The sequence below is a fragment of the Stigmatopora nigra genome, chromosome 16 (genome assembly GCF_051989575.1).
Source record: "Stigmatopora nigra isolate UIUO_SnigA chromosome 16, RoL_Snig_1.1, whole genome shotgun sequence".
NCBI lineage: Eukaryota > Metazoa > Chordata > Actinopteri > Syngnathiformes > Syngnathidae > Stigmatopora > Stigmatopora nigra.
In genome coordinates, this window is record NC_135523.1 from 5,470,741 (window position 1) to 5,490,246 (window position 19,506).

General features: G+C 38.4%; 5 protein-coding genes, 1 long non-coding RNA gene and 1 other non-coding gene across 7 annotated transcripts; 1 reads left to right on the forward strand and 6 right to left on the reverse strand.

Moving 5' to 3' along the window:
• Positions 1 to 64: 64 nt before the first annotated feature.
• mcur1 (mitochondrial calcium uniporter regulator 1) lies at positions 65 to 2,882 on the reverse strand. Its single transcript, XM_077735770.1, has 9 exons — positions 2,429 to 2,882; positions 1,777 to 1,884; positions 1,602 to 1,705; positions 1,304 to 1,405; positions 1,103 to 1,144; positions 931 to 1,002; positions 789 to 842; positions 583 to 697; positions 65 to 418 (listed from the first exon to the last, which is right to left on the reverse strand). Exons 1-9 carry the CDS (start codon positions 2,793 to 2,795, stop codon positions 363 to 365), a joined length of 1,020 nt encoding a protein of 339 aa, XP_077591896.1. The 5' UTR covers positions 2,796 to 2,882; the 3' UTR covers positions 65 to 362.
• Positions 2,883 to 3,033: 151 nt separating this feature from the next.
• Positions 3,034 to 5,494, reverse strand: rgs9bp (regulator of G protein signaling 9 binding protein). The gene is made up of 3 exons (XM_077735772.1): positions 4,866 to 5,494; positions 4,003 to 4,309; positions 3,034 to 3,767 (listed from the first exon to the last, which is right to left on the reverse strand). The coding sequence occupies exons 1-3, from the start codon at positions 4,959 to 4,961 to the stop codon at positions 3,388 to 3,390; spliced, it is 783 nt and encodes a 260-aa protein (XP_077591898.1). The 5' UTR covers positions 4,962 to 5,494; the 3' UTR covers positions 3,034 to 3,387.
• A 338-nt stretch (positions 5,495 to 5,832) lies between these two features.
• On the reverse strand, positions 5,833 to 10,293 carry LOC144209456 (kinesin-like protein KIF20A). Its single transcript, XM_077735771.1, is given in 17 exon segments — positions 5,833 to 6,163; positions 6,249 to 6,368; positions 6,542 to 6,612; positions 6,711 to 6,825; positions 6,920 to 7,085; positions 7,151 to 7,290; positions 7,445 to 7,624; positions 7,691 to 7,856; positions 7,932 to 8,078; positions 8,416 to 8,478; positions 8,567 to 8,678; positions 8,740 to 9,034; positions 9,126 to 9,310; positions 9,383 to 9,521; positions 9,664 to 9,783; positions 9,866 to 9,961; positions 10,095 to 10,293. Coding segments are annotated over 17 exon segments (2,373 nt in total). The 5' UTR covers positions 10,140 to 10,293; the 3' UTR covers positions 5,833 to 5,950.
• A 504-nt stretch (positions 10,294 to 10,797) lies between these two features.
• On the reverse strand, positions 10,798 to 12,004 carry rps20 (ribosomal protein S20). Its single transcript, XM_077735773.1, has 4 exons — positions 11,839 to 12,004; positions 11,389 to 11,488; positions 11,094 to 11,167; positions 10,798 to 11,014 (listed from the first exon to the last, which is right to left on the reverse strand). Exons 1-4 carry the CDS (start codon positions 11,839 to 11,841, stop codon positions 10,832 to 10,834), a joined length of 360 nt encoding a protein of 119 aa, XP_077591899.1. The 5' UTR covers positions 11,842 to 12,004; the 3' UTR covers positions 10,798 to 10,831.
• On the reverse strand, positions 11,240 to 11,304 carry LOC144210013 (small nucleolar RNA U54). The gene has a single exon (XR_013329308.1). It is a non-coding gene; the product is annotated as a small nucleolar RNA U54 (small nucleolar RNA).
• A 230-nt stretch (positions 12,005 to 12,234) lies between the features above and the next one.
• On the reverse strand, positions 12,235 to 15,324 carry LOC144209541 (uncharacterized). The gene is made up of 3 exons (XR_013329164.1): positions 14,997 to 15,324; positions 13,591 to 13,740; positions 12,235 to 12,267 (listed from the first exon to the last, which is right to left on the reverse strand). It is a non-coding gene; the product is annotated as an uncharacterized LOC144209541 (long non-coding RNA).
• On the forward strand, positions 12,429 to 19,506 carry anks6 (ankyrin repeat and sterile alpha motif domain containing 6). Its single transcript, XM_077735916.1, has 18 exons — positions 12,429 to 13,019; positions 13,476 to 13,694; positions 13,949 to 14,147; positions 14,236 to 14,386; positions 15,018 to 15,062; positions 15,141 to 15,345; positions 15,525 to 15,631; positions 15,736 to 15,887; positions 16,241 to 16,478; positions 16,564 to 16,616; positions 16,742 to 16,936; positions 17,009 to 17,171; positions 17,669 to 17,880; positions 17,940 to 18,132; positions 18,209 to 18,276; positions 18,346 to 18,462; positions 18,644 to 18,740; positions 19,167 to 19,506. The coding sequence occupies exons 1-18, from the start codon at positions 12,688 to 12,690 to the stop codon at positions 19,214 to 19,216; spliced, it is 2,796 nt and encodes a 931-aa protein (XP_077592042.1). The 5' UTR covers positions 12,429 to 12,687; the 3' UTR covers positions 19,217 to 19,506.

Here is a 19,506-nt window from a genome sequence, read left to right on the forward strand (position 1 = left end):
AAAGCATAATCCATGCACACCCTAGTGGCGGTTGCGGGGTATGGCAATTGATGAGAGTGATATATGTAATAAGACCTTAAATACTAAACATACATTTCCATTTATTTTTCTAAAATAACCATAATAATTTAAGTCTGGCATATTGTAAAGTACTGATCCACAAGATGCAGCCTTTTTAAAAACCCATTTTATTACACACAAGTGACACAAATGATAGTTAAATAAAATAAAAATGTACACATATTTACGTGTGACCAATTGAAAATGCAGAAGTCTGTATAATTTTCAACTTAAGCCATTTTGGAGAGATAAAATGACACAAAACAAACAAGTTTGTGAATGTCGCACCATTAAATTGCTTTTTACATCCAAATACGATAAAAACCCAAAACTACTGTCAGACAAGTGAACACTGACCCTAAAGAGGAAAAAACAAAACAAAAATGATTTGTTGTATTTGTAATTTGCATGATTTCAAACATTTTTTTACTGCTACAGCCCTAAATAATAGAGAATAAAAGAGATTTTAACTAATGATAGAAAGGAATATTCTATCTAAATATACTGTATGTTATTTCTTACCTGCAAGATATTTTATGGAGTCCAATTTATGCGACTCCAGCATAGTTTTTAAACCCGCTACTTCTGTGTCTATTTTCATGTTAGTCTGAGTCAGATGACGATCTTGCTCGGCTGTCTGGTAAAAAAAAAAAAAACAATGACAAAAAAAAACTGCTTTTAATTTGTGCATTTAGCAATGACAATATCACTATCTCACGTATACAGACCTTTTCCAGAATTTCAGTCTGTGTTTCCAAAAGCTTCCTGTCATGATCCGCTTTCTGAAAATATAGATGTGCATGCCATCCTATTTAAAAAAAAAGATCAGGTGCCATTTTTATCAAATATAACCAAGATCGGTGGAGTTACCAGTTCTTTCACGGAACTCTTCTCTAAATTCATATCTAAAAAGGTGTCCGAGCGTATTTTATTCATCACATCCTAAAAGACAGTGAAGGATACAATGAAAAATATGAATAACTTTAACTTGGAGTTCAATGGTAATGTCAATATTGTGTAATTACAACAAATTCTTACTTACACATAGTTTCGCCTTCAGTTGCAATAGCTGGATCTTTAATTTCTGCAATATGAATAAGCGTCTTTAGTTATATAGTCTGCTCATTGTGGGTGGTAGAATAGGGTATTTATTTTTCATTATCTATAAGTTCTCAGAAAAACTTGTACATGTACATCTGCAAGAATAGTGAATAACATTGTAACTCTTGTACAACCTGCTTACCTCGTTCTCTGCCCGTAACGCTGAAAACTCACTTTTCTCCAGAATGATCATGTCCTTCTTTAAAGCTACTATTTGAGACATTACACGTTGCATCATAATCTCCTAAAAATGGACACAACCATTATAAAAAATATTAGTGCGACATATTATTCTTAAAAGATATTTTACAGTAAACAATAAAACAGTCCCTCGAAATTGTTGTATGTATTGTAATATAGACGACTAACACAATGATTGTGGTTTGAATTTTCCTGTCTTATGAACTGTGTCATATATACATACAAATATAAATATTTACCTGTTGTACTTTGGTTTCCATGTCACTGTAAATGGTGTCCATATTAGAGTTGGTCATCTTCAAGAGCACCTTAACCAAGGCTTCAGCTTGGGCAGTCGCAAAGCCTAACAAATTAAAATATTTAAATTTAGGAAGCGGATTTAGCATGCAAAGAAATTTCGGCGAGTGCACAAACCGTTTTCTTCAAGAAGTCGAACCACCGCGTGAGTGTCAAAGAACAGCTTGCGGACTTTAGGAATATTCGCTTGGGAGTCATGCTGGATAGGCCTGATAGAATGCTTCTCTAAGTGTGATGTTGAAAAGATGCAAGTTATTATTCAACCGTTAATATGTTTGTTCCAAATGCTTTATAATGGAAGATGGTGGCAACCACACAAGCAAAAAAAATAATAATAATAATGGGATAAGAACAATGGTGTATTATCATGTAACAAAGTATAATTATTGGCACAGAGTATGTATGATTATACCTACATTTGTAAAAATAGTAGACAACTTGCAAACAAATAAACATCAATATAAAGAGTAATAAATACATCAACATATAAAAGGTCAAATTTGTCATTAATCTTCACTGTATTTATCATTGATGTACAGAAATGAAAAATATTAGTGATGCAATTTTCTGACCAATTTTAAAAATTGAAAATAAATTGACAAATGCAAAATTGGTTAGAAAATATTATCCTTACATCTAGATTTCGAATAATTAAACTATAATAACCAAGGTTACTATGACGTCATTCGCCCGATTTATAATGGATCACATTTCATTTTCATGGCTATTTTATAACAGTGTAAGTATACAAAAAGTGTTTACAAGTCACCTATTCCGGACAGGTGCATGTGTCTGAAGCCAGCTTGTCCCTTCACGTCAGATGAAGAAGTCATAAAACTTTCCCATAATTTGACATTTCTCCTAGTAAGATCACTAGGTGAATCGTTGTAGTATAGACGTTCACTTTGTCGTTTTTCTGGAGCAAGGAGTAACCGATTTTCATATTGGCGACGAGCAAAGACCTTGACTTGAGAGTGACAGTATTTCAACACCATTGTAAAAGCTGATAGTAAAACTTGTGGGAAAGTTTGGACACTTCCTGCTTGAAATTCGTTAGCAGCTTCTGAACATGTCCGCAGATACCCTTCAAAATAAAACTTTCGCACAATCGTTATAATCCTCCGCCCCCAAATCATGAACTTGTGTACTTTTTTTTTCTTTAAAGGATCACTCTGTCTTTGATTTCAAGTGTATATTTTGTTAGATACAAATTAATGCAGAAGTGTATTTGGCTGTTTTATAATAGAGTTAAAAGTCAATTTATGTTGTTTAGAAAAAGAAAATATATTGAAATAGTTAATTAAAAAAGCAATTGAGTGTTTCAGCAGAAACAAAAAAAAGATGCTTGTTATATTTCCAATAACAAAATAAATCCCAATGTTTTATAGTGCTTTATTGAAAGAGTTTTGCAACAATCCGCTGGTTTGGATCTTCCAACTCCCCTAAAATTAATAAATCAGAAAAATATTTATTCTCAGCCAGTTTCTTTTACTCAAAAAATATTGGCATTTGTTGGTTACTATTTCCATTTTTTGTACAATATTTTTACTTTTTCTTCCATTCAATTATTACTCTTACATGTATTTTTTTTTTAGCTAAAATAACTTAACACGGCCTATCAAAAATGTTAAGACTCCTTTTCATTCAATGGTACATCTCCAAACCTGTTGAATAGAAATTTAGAACTATTCAACCCTGCCAAAACCTGTCTAAATACACTATTTTCATTCATGAGAAGAAAAAGATGCAGACACATAAAATGGTCGCCACAAAAATGACGGCAGATAAAAGTAATAGCGCCACAATGTGACGACGCTGGTCTGCAGGAGAGTGTCCAGAGAACTGCTCCTCATCCAGAGAGAACAAAGCCAGGGAGCCACTATCACTGCTGCCCATCGGGTCGACATTAAGTGACCCTCGCGGCTCTACCATCCAACGCAAAACGTTCACCTTTGTTTCCATGTCATCGATCATGTGGTCAATTTGGCTGATTTCCTGCTCCATGGTCTGGCGCTCCTGGTTCTCGAGGTCATCGGGAGGGTTGGCGTTCAGCGCCCCGTTAAGGTCAGGTAGACTGAGAGCTCGGGCGGCGACGTCACTGCTGTTTCCTAAACAGGACCCCAAACTCAAGTCATTTGAAATGGCAAATTTGTCACATGCATCTAAGAATTTTTATTTACTGTATTTTTACGACTATAAGGCACAATTAAGTCAGACTACCAACTATATATTTTTTTCTTTGGTTGCCTTTTAAACCCCAGAAATGTGCCATTTTTGGCAACTGAAGTTTTTATGTCCAATGGTTTGCTTGTTGACCCTACACAATAAAACAACTTTCATTACCTTGCAAGCCAGTTTGAACAAAACGAGGAGACTCCACAACACTGAAGATTTCTCCCATGTTGTAAACTCTACACATGTCAATGTGGAGAAGCTCCAAGCTGGATGAAAAGGCCACCCAAAGGAGTTCCATCTCTTTCCGATGTTCCACGGGGAGGCTCTTGTCCCGAAGATGCGAGGTGAGGTGTAGACGGATGGTGGTGGCCAAATCCCGGGCCCTCTCCCTCGTTTGTCTCAACTCATTTCGTAGCTGCAAGCTGTCAGTGCAGCCACCGACACATGAAGCTAGATGTCGATAGCATGCCACCACCTATGCAGAAGAAAAAAAAAAATGACATACACTCCAACATTGATGGGAAAAAAATCCACCACAACTACTTTAGTGTAATGCAAGATTAAAATTTAGTGTATAGTAGATTGTAAAGGTTTTTTTTTAAGTTAAATTTAAAGTGTTTATGTTGTTCTCAATTGAAGTGGACTTCAATAAAATATGTTTGCATACAGTATACATTAATCCCAGAATAAAAATTAATTGCAAACTTCAAAAACCTTAGGAAATGAAGTTTTGTGTACTGTGCAAATATGATCAAAATGCAAGTTCATGCATTAACATGTAACTTAGTATAAATGCAGTGTAACCTACTTTTTTTGAAGGAGCACAAAAATGCAGTGGAGCAAAAATAATGCTATTCACTGAAAGTGCTGTTTTAGCCACAGGGTTAAATTCACAAAAACATACTTCCTATTTTCTGTAGCTTTGAGGTGTTGTCACCAGGCAATCATTACAAGTATACCAAATACTCAAAGCAATGATAAATCTTAAGTAAGATTGGAAAACCAGAAGAGTTTAAGAGAATTAAGATTACCTTAATCAAGGAATCCACCAGAGCTTTGCCATCAGTCAAAGCTTTGTTTGTGCCAAGTGTGCAGTCATCTCCTATTTTGTTATTTATAAGTGGCATGAGGATGTCTTGCCAAGTCCGTCTTGGCTGGGTCCCTCTCTACTGTGTTCTCTATTCTTTCCTGGCAAGATATTACATTCAGACAGAAGACAGCTCATAGAAAGCAAAGCATCACTAAATTCCAGTTGGGTCTTCAAGATATGCCATCCAGAGATCAGCAAGTATCCTTTGGAGAGTGAGGAAAAATATTGAAAAGTGATGAGAGAGAAGAAAAAGGCTGATAAAGGGATGTCAATTGAGCTAGAATTTAATCCTGTGATTGACCCCTTTGCACCGATGCAGGATAAAAGCCAATTGGTAATCTCATTAACTGTCACTGAGAGTGAAGACAAGAGCAGCTGCTTGTCTCGACCACAACTGTCCTTTCACTGAGGGGGGGCTGCGCTCTTGCCACGTTTCTATCACTCCAACTTTGAAGACAGAATGAATGGGAACCATGTAAAAAAAATACTCTGTGGAAATTAAACACACAGCAAAAGTATATATGGAAGAAAACTGTCCTTTTTAAAAATGCATGATGCAATTATAATCATTGCTGCAGTTGAATTTTGAATACATATCAATAACATTACTCCATTAAAACTTTTTTTTTTTCCAAGATCCTTTTACTCAATATCTGGCTTGATTTCAATTGTGGAGAATAAGGTTGCACTTAAAGAAGCCTAGTCTATTTAGATCATTTCATTTCTCCTTCTCAGTGCCTTTTATGACCAAGTTACCCCTCAGGGTTCAAATCAAAAAGACCCTCTATTGCAATGTATGAGGGCGTGTCTAATAACCTTACAGCAAATGAAATGGAAGAAAATAAAAATAAAAATGAGACTGCAGTGCGACTGTGACTGAAAATAATTTGGAGAATCCTATACTGGCATCGTGTTAAAATAATTTTATTACATAAAAAAATGGGAGTTGCATTTATAAAGTAAAATATCTCCGGTTTAAAATACATAGCCTCATTAAATATATATATGACCAAAATGCCGCACTAGTCATTGACGTGATGCCTTGGTAGTTTTCCTTAATGCCCGTCTTTCGGAAATGCGCGGCGGTGTAACAACTTCCCTGATGTTGGCAAAAAACCTTTTCTTAGGTTCAGGTTGCGAATTCAACTTTGCGGTAAGAATGGAGATTTCTGCCTTTAGGGAGGAAATTTCTGTGTCCTTTTCCAAGGACTGGTGCAGCAATTCCTGTGTTGTTTTCATCTTATTGGACCAAAAAAACAGTTGGAAGTGTTTTGTTAAAATAATGGCAATTTAATGCACTCAAGGTTTCTTTTTGCCATCTCACCTGATCTTTGTTCTTCACATTAAGAATCTCTATCTCAGCCAATTTCTCCAGAAAGTCATCTCCAACCTTCTGTAGGGTTTCACTGACTTCAATGAGTCGCTTCTCCAAGGACAGTATCAACTAAGTGAAAAATAGATAAGAATTAAAACTAAGTGAAAATAGATAAGCTTTAACTGTCTATGAACTAAATTGGTCTCATCCTTTATTGATGATCCTCCGATTTTAAACCAAAGTCTTTCAAATGAGAGACTACAATTTCAAAAACCATTAATTCTAACCCCCAAACTTTATACCTCTTGCTTATCCTCGCAGATGCGTTCTAAGGTACTTTTCTCCACGCAGAGACGCTCATAACGTCCTTTGTCTATAGGTGAAAAAAAAATCTGAAACTTCCAAGCAGTCATACCTCTTAAAACAATTATGCACATGTAGTTTTCGACTAAAAAATAAAAAAATACAAACCTCCATCTTCAAAATCTTTAACTGGTTGAGAACACTGACATGATACATCAGCAGAAGAAGAAACATTGCCGGTTGTGGGACCTGATGCCAAATTTGAAAGCTGACGTTTCAGAGCCTACAAGCCAATGGAAAAACCATTCTAAAAAACGTACTATAAAAACACCCCTAACATCTTTGAATGAGCCAGAGTAAAAGCCATTAGAATCTACCTCAACTTTCTCCTGCTCGGCAATGAACTCCTCAAGAGGCACATAATCATCTTCTAAATTGCTCATGGCGCTTTTATAAGCGTGTTCTTTGATAGCATCTTTATAAATCTCAAAAGTGTTTTCCATCTTTTCTTGGTAGCTCTCCTTCAGTTCTTCAATCTGTCGACTGAGCATTCCAAAAACAAGAACTGTTGGTAAATGGATTTAACATTTCAGGCAACCTTTCCAAACCTGTGCATTTCTTGACTCTTCGCGATCTGTTGCAACATGGCGTCACCCATTTCCTTACGGATCTCGATTTCCTGTTCCAGGTTTCGTCTTCGTTCGATCAGCAGTTTTGATCGGAGGCTTTCAATGGCGTCGACTAACTCCTGGCAAACCAATCAGGACAGTCAAAAGATATTAAAATAAGTTCAATAATTAAGCCACAAATACAAGAGTGGAATGATAACTACACTTGTCTATTAAATCCAGTGTGCCATTAGAGGATTTATTCATTTTATAATGAAAATAATCTTGAATTACGTTCTGTGTCAGTAAAGACATGTCAGCATCTGTGTCTTCATTGAGCAGATCATCTTCAGACAAGTAGCTTTCCAAGGCCTGTCTGTCCATCCTTCCATTCCTCACTAGAGATTTGCCATTTGGACCCACCAGACAGTGAGATAGAGATTCCAAATTCTTGTCTGGAATCACTTGCACCACCTGAAGACGAGACAGAGTCGTCACTCTGTAATATTGCCCTCAAAGCTAAACTATTTTCAGACTTACTTGTTTGGCTACAGCCGAAAACTTCATAACATGAAGCGTCTCATCATAAGTAGAGGCACACTGGTTAATGTTAACAATCATGGAAGCCTTTCCCCCGCCACACAAAACGGCCTGAAAAAGCTTGGTGAGTTTGCTCTCTCGAAAAGGGATGGAGATGCTCTTCAATCTGATTGGATGGAAAACAAACCTAAATGCCCAAAACAAAACAGCCAATAGAAGCACAGACAAGAACAGTTTCTACTTTTCGCTCTGTTGGTTGCGCAGGGCCTTGATGCACTTTCCCAGGATGAGAAGCGAGTTGTTGATGTTTCCTGCTTCCTTTAGCCTCTCCCCAAAGGTTTGAGCTGTGTTGCATCTTTCTGAGCCAGCCAAGTCACACAGAGAAAACCTAAGGAATACAATTGTTTAGATTTTCACTTCATAATAGATGCCACTCTCACAATTTACTTCAGAATTTAAAAACTATCATAGTCCCAGACAATGTTCCCTCTAAGCTGTCTTCTCTGTGCAGCAGCAATCATATGGCGCACAGTAAATAAAATCAAAACTTTATCTATTTATTTTTTACCCCTTACCCCATGATGGTGCTGTTTTACAGCATGTTTTACGTGAACTATTTACTCAGTGCGCTCAGGGAGGTTGTATTTCTGCCTAGACCAATGGAAAATTAGAAGGAATATTGTCCCAGACCCTGACGTTTTAAAAAAATACCCAGCTAGACTTACTCTGACATCCATCTGACGGCATTTCTTTCTATCTTCAGCAGCTTCATGGTAAATATAGTGTGGCTGTAAGGGAAAGGTATAGTCTTATTTGGAGTACTACATGAAATGAGGAAAATTGTAGTATAAAATATTAGAATGGAGGAAAATGTGCCTTCTGCTAGAGGACTGGTTCATCCGGGTGGCTGCAGCACTTCGGTTTTTATTGCCACAGTGCAACAGTTTGCTGGCTTCGGATAAACTCAGTACGTTGATCCATCGAAGATCTGGAAAAAAAAAAGTTCAAATGATACAAGACAGAAAAAATATCTGACATCGTTTCTTTACCTTTCACATAAGCGTTGCCAGCACCGTCATCACAAACACGAAGTGCGACACGTTTCTTGGGCTTGGAAGAGAATGCAGGTTGAAGGAGATCGTAGACGTACTCATTGTAAATTTCAAAGAATCCCACCCATAAAGCAAAGTGGCCGTTTGCTTCATCTGTCAAGACATTTTCAAGTTTTAGTATCATAAAAAAGAAAAATGTTACTAACTAATGTATTTGATGGTTACCTGACTGATCAGTGGGGGAGGAAAAACAGGACAAATTTGATCCATAGCTTCTCATTGGATCACATTCCTAAAGAGTGTATCACAGACAGTGTATTATTACTGAATGTTTTAAAATAAACAATCATACACCAATTTAATCTCACTCCAACTCATCTCACCTCTCTAAATGAGGCTAAAAGAGCAGCTCTAGCACTTTTCTCCTGCTTTACTTGGTCGATATCCAGACGCCGTGTGTCATCCCTAAGATAAGGCTTGACATCCATTGCCCAATACTGTCGCCCTCTGATATACTGAAAGGTGGCATCCAAAACTCGAGGCAATATTCCTGGCTCTTTTGAAGTTCCTGTTGGAGTGACCAACACTTTTAAAGACAATTCAAAACGACAGCTTGAGTCAAATATTAAAGTTACATTACCTTGCATTGTGAATGTTTTACCCGCATTGGTGACACCATAGCTGAAGATCAGTACATTCTTCCCATCCAAGAAATCAGACATTAGATTCCCTATAGTTTGGTCATATAGCTCAGCCTGGGTTGTCGCTGGTCCAAAAATCTAAACATGCAAAAACACATAGCAATTTGAATGAAACATTGACTATCAATGCACTCTAACACAATTGAACATTAATACTCATAGACCAAAATTGTGGGTTTATGCCTCCATGTTTTTGCAAACATAATGAGAGGTCACTGACCTTGGAAAATGAAAATTTGTGTGCAGACGTGCCAATCCCCTTCTCACTGTTCTTTAAGGCAGATGAACCTTTGGGGGCACACAGCGTCGCCATCTGCTTATTTTCTATCACGACACAACCCTGATTAAAAATCAAGAAGTAAAATGTCATGTGAAAAGTAATGTAGGACAGGCTAGTTAAGTTTTTTTTCTGTTTACTATACCTGATCCTCATCGTCAGAGAGCTCCTCTTTGGAGAAAGGTCTGACACGAAGGTAGACTTTGATAGCCTGCTGATCTGGTTGTCCTAATATTGGCATCTGCATACAAATGCAAATTCAGATTATTAAAAAACACGGCAATTCAGAGGTTTATAAATATATTGGGAACACATTTGGTGTCAAAAACTACTACAAATAATGAGAAGAGAAAGATAAGATTGTTGCACTTTACCTCTGTGGATGAAAGACAAGTTAAATCCATGTCAATAGACTCCATGATAGTTTTTGTTGTTGTTGAAGATACCCAAACCTTGCTAAAATGAGTAAAAGTGATTGTTGCACTTCCAAGAGCTTTAAGGGCGTTGGGCAATGGACTAATGGGTCAAGCAATCAGTTGTAACACAGAGCACCATGGTGTGAGGTCTAAAAAAATGCCAAGAATATATACTTTTGCAACCAATCAGCTTTGAGAGTTGACATCATATCCTGTCACTGCCCATTTGTTGAGCTCACCTATAGGTATAAAATTTTGACCGATAGTATAATAGTATCTTTAGCTTCTAAAGGTACTATTTCTCTTGCAGATCGGAACCATAATGGCACAATGTAAGATACCACCAGAAATTGGGCAAGAATTAATCCAGATGCAGTTTTATGTTTATCCCAAATTAAGTTTATCACCCTAATATCAATTGCAACTAGTTTTGTGTAATTAAACTCACATCACTTAGTTGGATGCTGCTTAGCCAAAATGCCTTGATTTTAACAGGCAGGGTTTTATTAAACCATATAATTGCCGTGTGTACTAATTCATTCAAAATTCCAAAAATGTGTTCCTATCATACTATTAGGACACAATTATTACATTTGTTCATTATAATTGTTATATCATGCCATTATGATGCCCTCCAATTCAACAACATTCAACAAACAGGTTCATTTCATATTCTTTATTGCCTCATTGCATATTTATGCGTCAGCAATGGTAACTTCGACTTCTACACCAGGCTCGATGCTGATGGAGGTGATCTGCTTAACAATTTCAGATGGACTGTGTAAATCAATTAAGCGTTTATGGATCCGCATCTGAAAGCGATCCCAAGTTTTGGAGCCTTCACCACAGGGGGTCTTTCTGGTGGTGATACGCAGGGTCTGCAAAAAAAAAAACAGGAGAAATAAGAAACCAAGTCTTAAGAGTTTTTCAGGTGGATGAAAAGATGCAGATTATTACCTTAGTTGGCATTCGGACTGGCCCCTTCACCTTCAACTTCTTCTCCTTTGCACCACGGATCAAGTCAGCGCACACTAATTAGGATAAAATACAAGTGTCACTTTCAAAGAACAGTATTTTAAATGTAGTCCCCTAGTACTTTTAAGTAATAGCTCAGAATAGCGTATAACACATCAGGGTTATCAGGAAAATGATTTCATCTTCATTGCAAATGGGCAAAACAATCTTTGTCAGTAGATCTCGCACAACGACAAAGATTGATAATAGTTCGGCCTTATTCCGAGAATTTCAATACCTTTCTCCAGGGACTTGACATTACGGCTGGTGAGTGTGATGCGGATGCGGTGAACTTTTGCTTCTGATTCAACGGGTGCCTTCCCAGAGTCCTTGAAAGCCTATATGGTGAAAAATAAGTAAATACTACATAAACTTCATCGATCACGAATATAATATACTCTTAATAGATTTAATTGAAGAAATCAACAAATCCTAGCACCAAAATACACCAAATAACTGCGTAAATAAACCAAAACATTTCATTAAGGTCGGTAAGATAAACAATAATACAGATTCCTTTGTATCCATTTGGTTAAAATACTATATACTTCTAGGCGCGCACACAAGGGCTAGCTAGCCGTTTCGCATACAGGCACATTCGAAACAAAAATACTGCCATAATAGCATTATCTAATAGCCTATAATATCTTTTGGTGGCATTAATAACATTATTAAGGTATGATCATACCATGGTAGTATTTCCTGACCGACTTATTCGGGAGAAATATCAAGCGAACAGCGGTGAGCCAGGAAAAGCCGCCAACAACGTGGTTAGCTTTTTAAGGAAGAGGACTAGCAAAAGACGGGTTGCTGTATATGTACTAGTTATCCGGGTTCTTCTTGTTTCTTCTTTGTGTATTTTTCGTTTTCGATGTGACATCGCCGTCTTGTGGCAAAGCAAAGAGTTGTAAGAAAAGTGATTTGTGTACACACTATAGTAATTTAAGGTATTTTACTTAATTAGTTCTCAGTATTCACAGGATTCTCACTATAATGTTGATTATATATCTACATTTTTTTTAGTAATTAATCAACCTATACATGGCTAAAATCATCTAGTAATAGTTAAATAAATGTATTCTTACCATTGAGGTGTGCAGTGAACAACTCTCGTTCCCTTTAAGATGAAAATAGACAAGAAAATAGACAAGTTAAACATGGAAATAAACACTTAACTTATTTCAAATCCATGGCATGTCGATTTATAAACTACTATTTTGAAATAGAACCGGAAAAGACATCCGGGTAACTGATGCGAGTCAGACAATTACTGAACAAGTAACGGGTTTCTCCCAGGCGAGTGTTATCTGCGCATCCACATCATTATGTTCAACAGTTTTCTTAAAACAACAAAAAACAACCTCTATATTATCGCTACATCGTAGGTAAATATTTTTTCCTGGATGTTATTCCTGCTGACCGTCAATAGAAGTTTGCGCATCATGACGTCCAAACGCAGGCCGAATGACAGGAAAAGTTCTAACCTCTTCTTCTCGATCACTTCAAGTCTAACGTGAGCGATCTAAAAGAGGCAGCCATGAACTTTGGCGTCCCCGCAAACTCACTGCTTCTCCTTCGGGCATGCGATGAGGGGGACTACGAAACGGCAAGAGGGATCTTGGAACCCGGAGCCTCGAAAGACTGCGGACGGCAAAGCAGACTGCGCTCGGACGCGGGCTCCGAGTGCAACAAGGCGGATTTGTTGTTGTCTCTTGTGCCGGTGGATTGCACGGACGAGGAGGGAAACACCGGCCTGCAGTTTGCCTCGGCTAGCGGTCACGAAAACTTGGTTCGTTTTTTGCTTCGAAAGGGGGCATCGGTGGACAGTCGCAACAATTATGGCTGGACGCCCCTCATGCAGGCTGCCAGGTGGGTTGACACATCCAAGATCTTATATTGGAATTCAAAATGCTAAAAAAACATCATAGTATGTCATCTATACTAGGGCTGGACGATTTCTGTTGTATTATTTATTCCAAATCAAGCATTTTCTGAATTGCATCTCCTCACAAGGGTTGCGGGGGGTGCTGGAGGCTAGGGACACCCTGAATCGGTGGCCAGCCAATCGCAGGGCACGAGGAGATGGATAGCCATTTACGCTTATACTCTTACTTAGGGGCAATTGAGTGTTCAACCAGCCTACTCTGGATGTTTTTGGTTTGTGGGGGGAAACTGGAGTACCCGGAGAAAACCCACGAAAGCCTAGGAACAACATGCAAACTCCACACTGGAGGACCGAGCTGGATTCGAACCCAGAACTAACTGTAAGGCCGACAACCGTAATGTACTAATCGTCATCCATCATGTGTGTCTTTGCATTCTTAGATTTGGTCACCTAAGTGTCGCCCACATCTTATTGGAGAACGGGGCAGACATTAATGGACGGAACAGGCTGGGGACAAGCGTCCTGACTATGGCTGCACGTGGTGGACATACTCACGTAGTCAAGCTCCTTCTGGAGAGCGATGCCTTCGTCGATGACTTTGACCATCTGGCAGCGGCCACTGAGGCAGTTTCCAATGGAAATAATAACAACAGCTGCAGGTTTGGGTGCTTGTCGTCGATCATAAATGATGAAATTGAGATGTCCCTATTCACACACAAATAAAAAAAGATATTTGTCAATTACTGGATGAAAAAATGCCCCAAAACTAGAGATTGGCATTTCTATTTAAGATTTAAGTAATAATAAATGAAGTTCTCATGGTGTATTTTAAGTTCCTCCTGAAATTGTATTCAAAACCTTGACTTTTGTATGCTTTTGAATAATTGTGGTTATGTGGGTATTCTTTCCACAGCGCGGTTGCTTTTGGATCGGCCGAAAGCTGCGTGGGAGGCGGCGTGCGAGATTTCATGGACGTTACAGCACTGATGGTGGCATCCCAGCACGGCCATGAAGCCATAGTGCGATTACTGCTGGAGTGGGGGTCCGATGTTAGCTTCACACAGAAAACTACTGGCTGGGGTCCTTTAATGGTGGCTGCGCTAAGTGGAAAAGTAGGCTTTTTTTGTCATGTCATGTCTGTATGCTCATGCATTTGAAATTCAAAAGCCAATGACCCATCAACTTGTGTTCTTTTTCAAGGTGGCTGTAGCCCAGCAGCTGGTGGAGCGTGGCGCCGATCCAGACCGAGTTAACGTATTGTCTAAGACAGCATTTGAGCTTGCTATGCAGCTAAAACAGAGAGAGATCAAAACATACCTGGACTCTATCACTACTGTGCGACCACAGACTGGTAAGACTCAGTACAATGCGTGCAAAAGAGTGTAAAACAACACGTAATTTCATTGTACGGGTGTTGACACCAATTTGTTGAGCTCCACTACACTGTAAGTGCCCTTTTATTTCCTTGCTGTTGACCTCTTCTGAATGTACAATACGGGTTGCTACACTTAACACTAATGTGAAAGAGACGGCTAAGGAAGTGACCAATCCCACAGTTATTCAAACTCTTTGATGCATTTTGGCTTTAGGTGGTCTGTAACTTGTTAGTAAGATTTTATACATGAAGTTCTTTTGGAAAGTTGGTATAAAGTATTTTTTTGATCAGATAACTATTCATCCCGTATTTGGGAAATTTGACTGTCACTGTAGCAAGAGGGTGAGAACACAGACACAGAAAAATACATTTTAGACATAAATAAATTGTTAAAAAATAAGTAAATAAATTAATAATAATAATGTGAAATAATAATCAATCAGATATATTACAAGAAATATTGTATAAACTCGCACTTTTAAAATCATTATGTATTTTTTTTTTGCATCAATCTATAAAAGCAACACAGCTCCAATTGGCTTGAATACCTTCAAAAAGAATTTCAACAAAAGTTTACTGTACATACCTCAATAATGTTTCTACCCAGATGATGAGAGACGAAGACCAGATGTGTTCAGTGCCCTCAAACTTGGTATGTTGGGGTGATTGCGTTTCCAAAAACAACAATACGGTTGTTTGTAAAATTAACTCTCTCTCTGTTTATGCTCAGGAAATTCTCAGCTGGTCAAAGAAATCTTAGAAGAGGATTCCAATCAGGTGAATTCATCCAATCAGGAAGGAGCATCGCCACTTATGATAGCAGCGGTGAGCGGCCAGTTAGAAGTTGTGCAGCTGATGGTGGAGAAGAAAGCCGAAATCGATAAACAAGATGGGGTTCATGGTTGGACAGCCTTGATGCAGGCCACATATCATGGGTGAGCAGCAAAGACTAATCATTTGAAAGATAACATGCTTTAAAGTACAAATACATTTAAAAACAAACAAACAAACAGTAAACTAGAAGTTTAACCCTAGTTGAATTACTTGTGCATGGGTTCAATATATTAAATATATACAGTATTTTCATTTGCAACATTTTCTTTTCTTTTTTCAGAAATAAAGATGTTGTCAAATACTTACTGGGTCAAGGAGCTGATGTCAACCTTCGAGCAAAGAATGGATACACGGCTTTCGATTTGGTCATGCTCTTGAATGATCCTGGTAGCCACTGCTATGTATTAAAACCTGCAATAGAAAATGTTTTGTTATTATACTTGACTACACCATTGACTCATTTTTTTTAATCATTTGTGTTATTTTGTTAGACACTGAGCTGGTTCGACTGCTAGCTTCCGTGTGTATGCAAGTAGACAAGGAAAGATCCAAACATCGAGGCAGGACATCAGTGACTCATTCCAAAGGCAGACATCCCCTCAACAATGCTCCTCTGCCACCCGATGACAAAGGAGGCCTCAAGGTATTTCATTTTCTTCATTGTCATAGATTTGCTCTAATATGAGACCTAAGATAAAAGAAACCCAATTGCTGCACTGTTGCGTACTCAGTGCTCTAATATGTGAGATAAGAATAGAGAAACCCTTTTGCTGCACTGTTGCGTACTCAGTGCTCTAATATGTGATCTAAGAAAAAAGAAACCATATTGCTGCACTGTTGCATACTCAGTTTTACAGATTTTTGAATATCAAGCCTTCAATTGGTTATTTTTATTTTGAGTTGTAAGCTAAAACAATCACCAATAATTGTTTATGCTGCTTTTTTTCTCAATAACACCCCACAAATGGATATGCTGGACTATAACATCGTGTCCAGTCTTGGTGGAGTCGCATGTCTAATCGGTTCCGGCGGCTGAAGCTGACTCATACCTTAAGGCACGGCCTTTTGTCCAACCGGCTGGCTCCGTTCCCCGATGGTACAGAGACGTCATTGGATGCCACGATGAAAGCCGAAATAAATCCTGCGAGTACCGCGAATGCCACTCTTGCATCCCCTGGTACCCAAGGAGGAAATGACATCAGTGCTGTCTGGGCAGTCAAGACCAAAGACGCTGGTAAAACTGAAAATTCGAATAATGTTTGATAAAGAACATACACACAGAAAAAAAATACTTGAATGATGTTGCTATTTTTCCCCAGGTTTACTATGCAGGTCATCGTCAGAGAAGGAGGACATGCTAATTACCACAATGGTAGGATTTAATTCAACTTTGATAACAGCAATATTTTTCTTGACCTTTTGATGGTCCAAAAATGTATTGTAGCAAGGCCGATGTCTACATTTCTCAGGAATATGAGATTGTATTTTTTCCTTCAGCTTCGAAGCGGAGCGCCCCTTACCCGGCTGCCCAACGACAAGCTGAAGGCGGTCATCCCTCCCTTCCTGCCACCATCCAACTTCGAATCCTGGAACTCTGACCGCTCGCACGTCCTTCGGGAGGGAAAAAGTGAAGCGCCACGGCTTCCCATGCCTCCCCAGAGAAAGCTAAACAGCAGTGGAAATTCAGACATTGTGAGTGATTACATAGGAACAAATACTTCAAGAAAGCCTGTGTCTTTGTTTACCTGCTTTTCATCTGTGTAGACGTCCATCAGTCGAGTGGTGAGCAGGTCCATTAAGTTTCCTGGCATTCCCAAAGGACCCTCGTCCTCTTCTCCTTCCAATTCGGGGCATTACCACTCGCCTCACTCATCTGGGGGCTCCAATGGAGTGGCGGGGCTCAATCGGGACATGCACAACCGCTCAGGTTCAGTTGGCCGCAGAAACACACACAGTATTTCGACAAAGCTTATGGCACCTATAATAATTATAATTGACATCCATCTTAAAATGGCTATTGTGGTGAGATTGTTCAATGGAATAACTTTATCACATTTTTACAGCACTGCCATTTTTTTACAACTCCAATACATTATGACATGCCATTGTGGATTTGGATATGTTATTAGCCATAAAATACTACCTTGAAATATTCACATAACGTTCTAAGAAGAAAAAATACATCAACAAATACTTTTTTTGAGGTACCAAAGTGATGATTATAGCAAAAAATGCAAAGTTGTGGAAGAACATAAACAAACAGGGCAAAAATATTGGTATTAAATAATTAAGAAATCTTGAATTAAATCGGAGGTATAGAATAAAAACTTGATCTAACTTGGTGATTAATTTTAAAAGGCAAATGTGATTGTGAAATGTAAATTCCTAATTCTTCGCAATGGTGCATTTGTCTTGTTCCACCAGGGGGGAGTGCAGACGGCGTTCTCGCCCAGATAGCGGCTCAACGGAAGAAAGCTGCTGGTTTGATCGATTCTAAAATCCATCCTGAGAAACAGGACACCCCAACATCACGTCCAGCTCCACTCTCTTCGCCCACTGGCACCATGCCAACACCAGACCTCCCTGACACTTTCTCCAATCCTAATCTGGTCACCTCTGATATCTCCTCAAGAAGGGTCAGCATTTTATTCCCTTGTTATATATTCTGAATTATTCTGATATGATTTCCTTGCAGAAGATGGATTTGAAAAGGCGACCTCAGTCTGGGAATTCGTCAACTTCTAAGAGCACTTCACCCACTCTGACCCCATCTCCTTCCCCGACCCCGAAACCGTCCAGTGGCCAGGGAGACTCATTGTCTTCTGCTTCTTCTCATCCTCGCTCCAAAAGCAGCGGTGGCTCGAGTAGCGGCACTATCACCGATGACGGTAAAACTTCTGGAAATCGAACATCTTTCTATATTTTTAGTTAGAAATTGGATGGTAATTTTGGATTTTTTTTTAGATGAATTGTCAAGTATCTTAAAGAAACTCTCTTTGGAAAAATATCAGCCCATATTTGAAGAACAAGAGGTATTTCTTCCTATCTTCTGAATAGTCGTCAAGAAAAACTATTCAGTTTTTTAACTTTTCATCCTATAGGTGGATATGGAGGCATTTTTGACTCTAACAGATGGAGACCTGAGAGAACTCGGCATTAAAACAGATGGACCTCGACAACAGATCTTGGCTGCCATATCAGAGCTTAACGCTGGGAAGGTTGTAAAATAACAGATATAAATTCATTAAAAATGCTATGGCAATAAAATCATCCCTTCTAAAAATGTGATTGAAACTAAATGTAGGTTCGTAGTCCTACTTTGCCTTTAAAAGGGACATAAGCAGCATTTTCTTACACAATACCAGGAATTCTAAAACCAAATTTGTGTGTTTTCTTCAGGGCCGAGAAAGGCAAATCCTTCAAGAAACCATCCACAACTTCCAGTCATCATTTGGTAGCAGTGCCAGTAACCCGAGACCACCCGGAGAGCCACGCTGTAAGTGTTCCATTCCTGAAATATTTCATCAATTTGAGGGAATCTTCCAATTTCCTGGGTTTCATTCAATGACATTGTACTGTGTAACAAAAGCTGCCAAATTGCATAGAGTGATTTAGGGCTTCTAAATTGCATTCATTATTATCTACAATATTTATCTAGACTTGGATGAGCAACAAGTTGCATTTTTTTTCAAGCATATGCACACATCCAGGAACATTTTACGTAGTCGCTGTATTATAATAACGAATTCTCATATCTATTCTTCCAATTGGTTCTGTGCTTTGAGTAGATGGATTGCTCTGTAAAAGGTGTTATTAGTGTAATGCTCTCTAAGTTCCTACATTTGAATAATGGCAGGAAAAAGGAAACCATTTCAATATGAGCTGGTAATCATTCTCAACCCCTCCTCTTTTTCCACTTTAGCTCCAACAAACTGGATGAGACACCAGGTTCGTTCTACCAGTAAGAGGTAACTCAGAAACTGACAGCAAACCTCTTAAAATAATACTCAAAAATGCTGACTTGAAGCAATTAAATGACTTAATTCTAGACAAGTATACTGCAAAAATAAAAAAATAAATGAGCAGGGGTGCTGGTACAAGAAGAAATTACACTATGTTAGCACTTTCCTATTGTATTATACTGAGAGACATTAGTTACAGAAAGATGAACATTCAGTAATAAGGAAAGCAAAGGGAATACAAAACATTGCACTTGTTTGGTGACTGATTGTGCCATTGTGAAATAAACATTAATGCTTGAA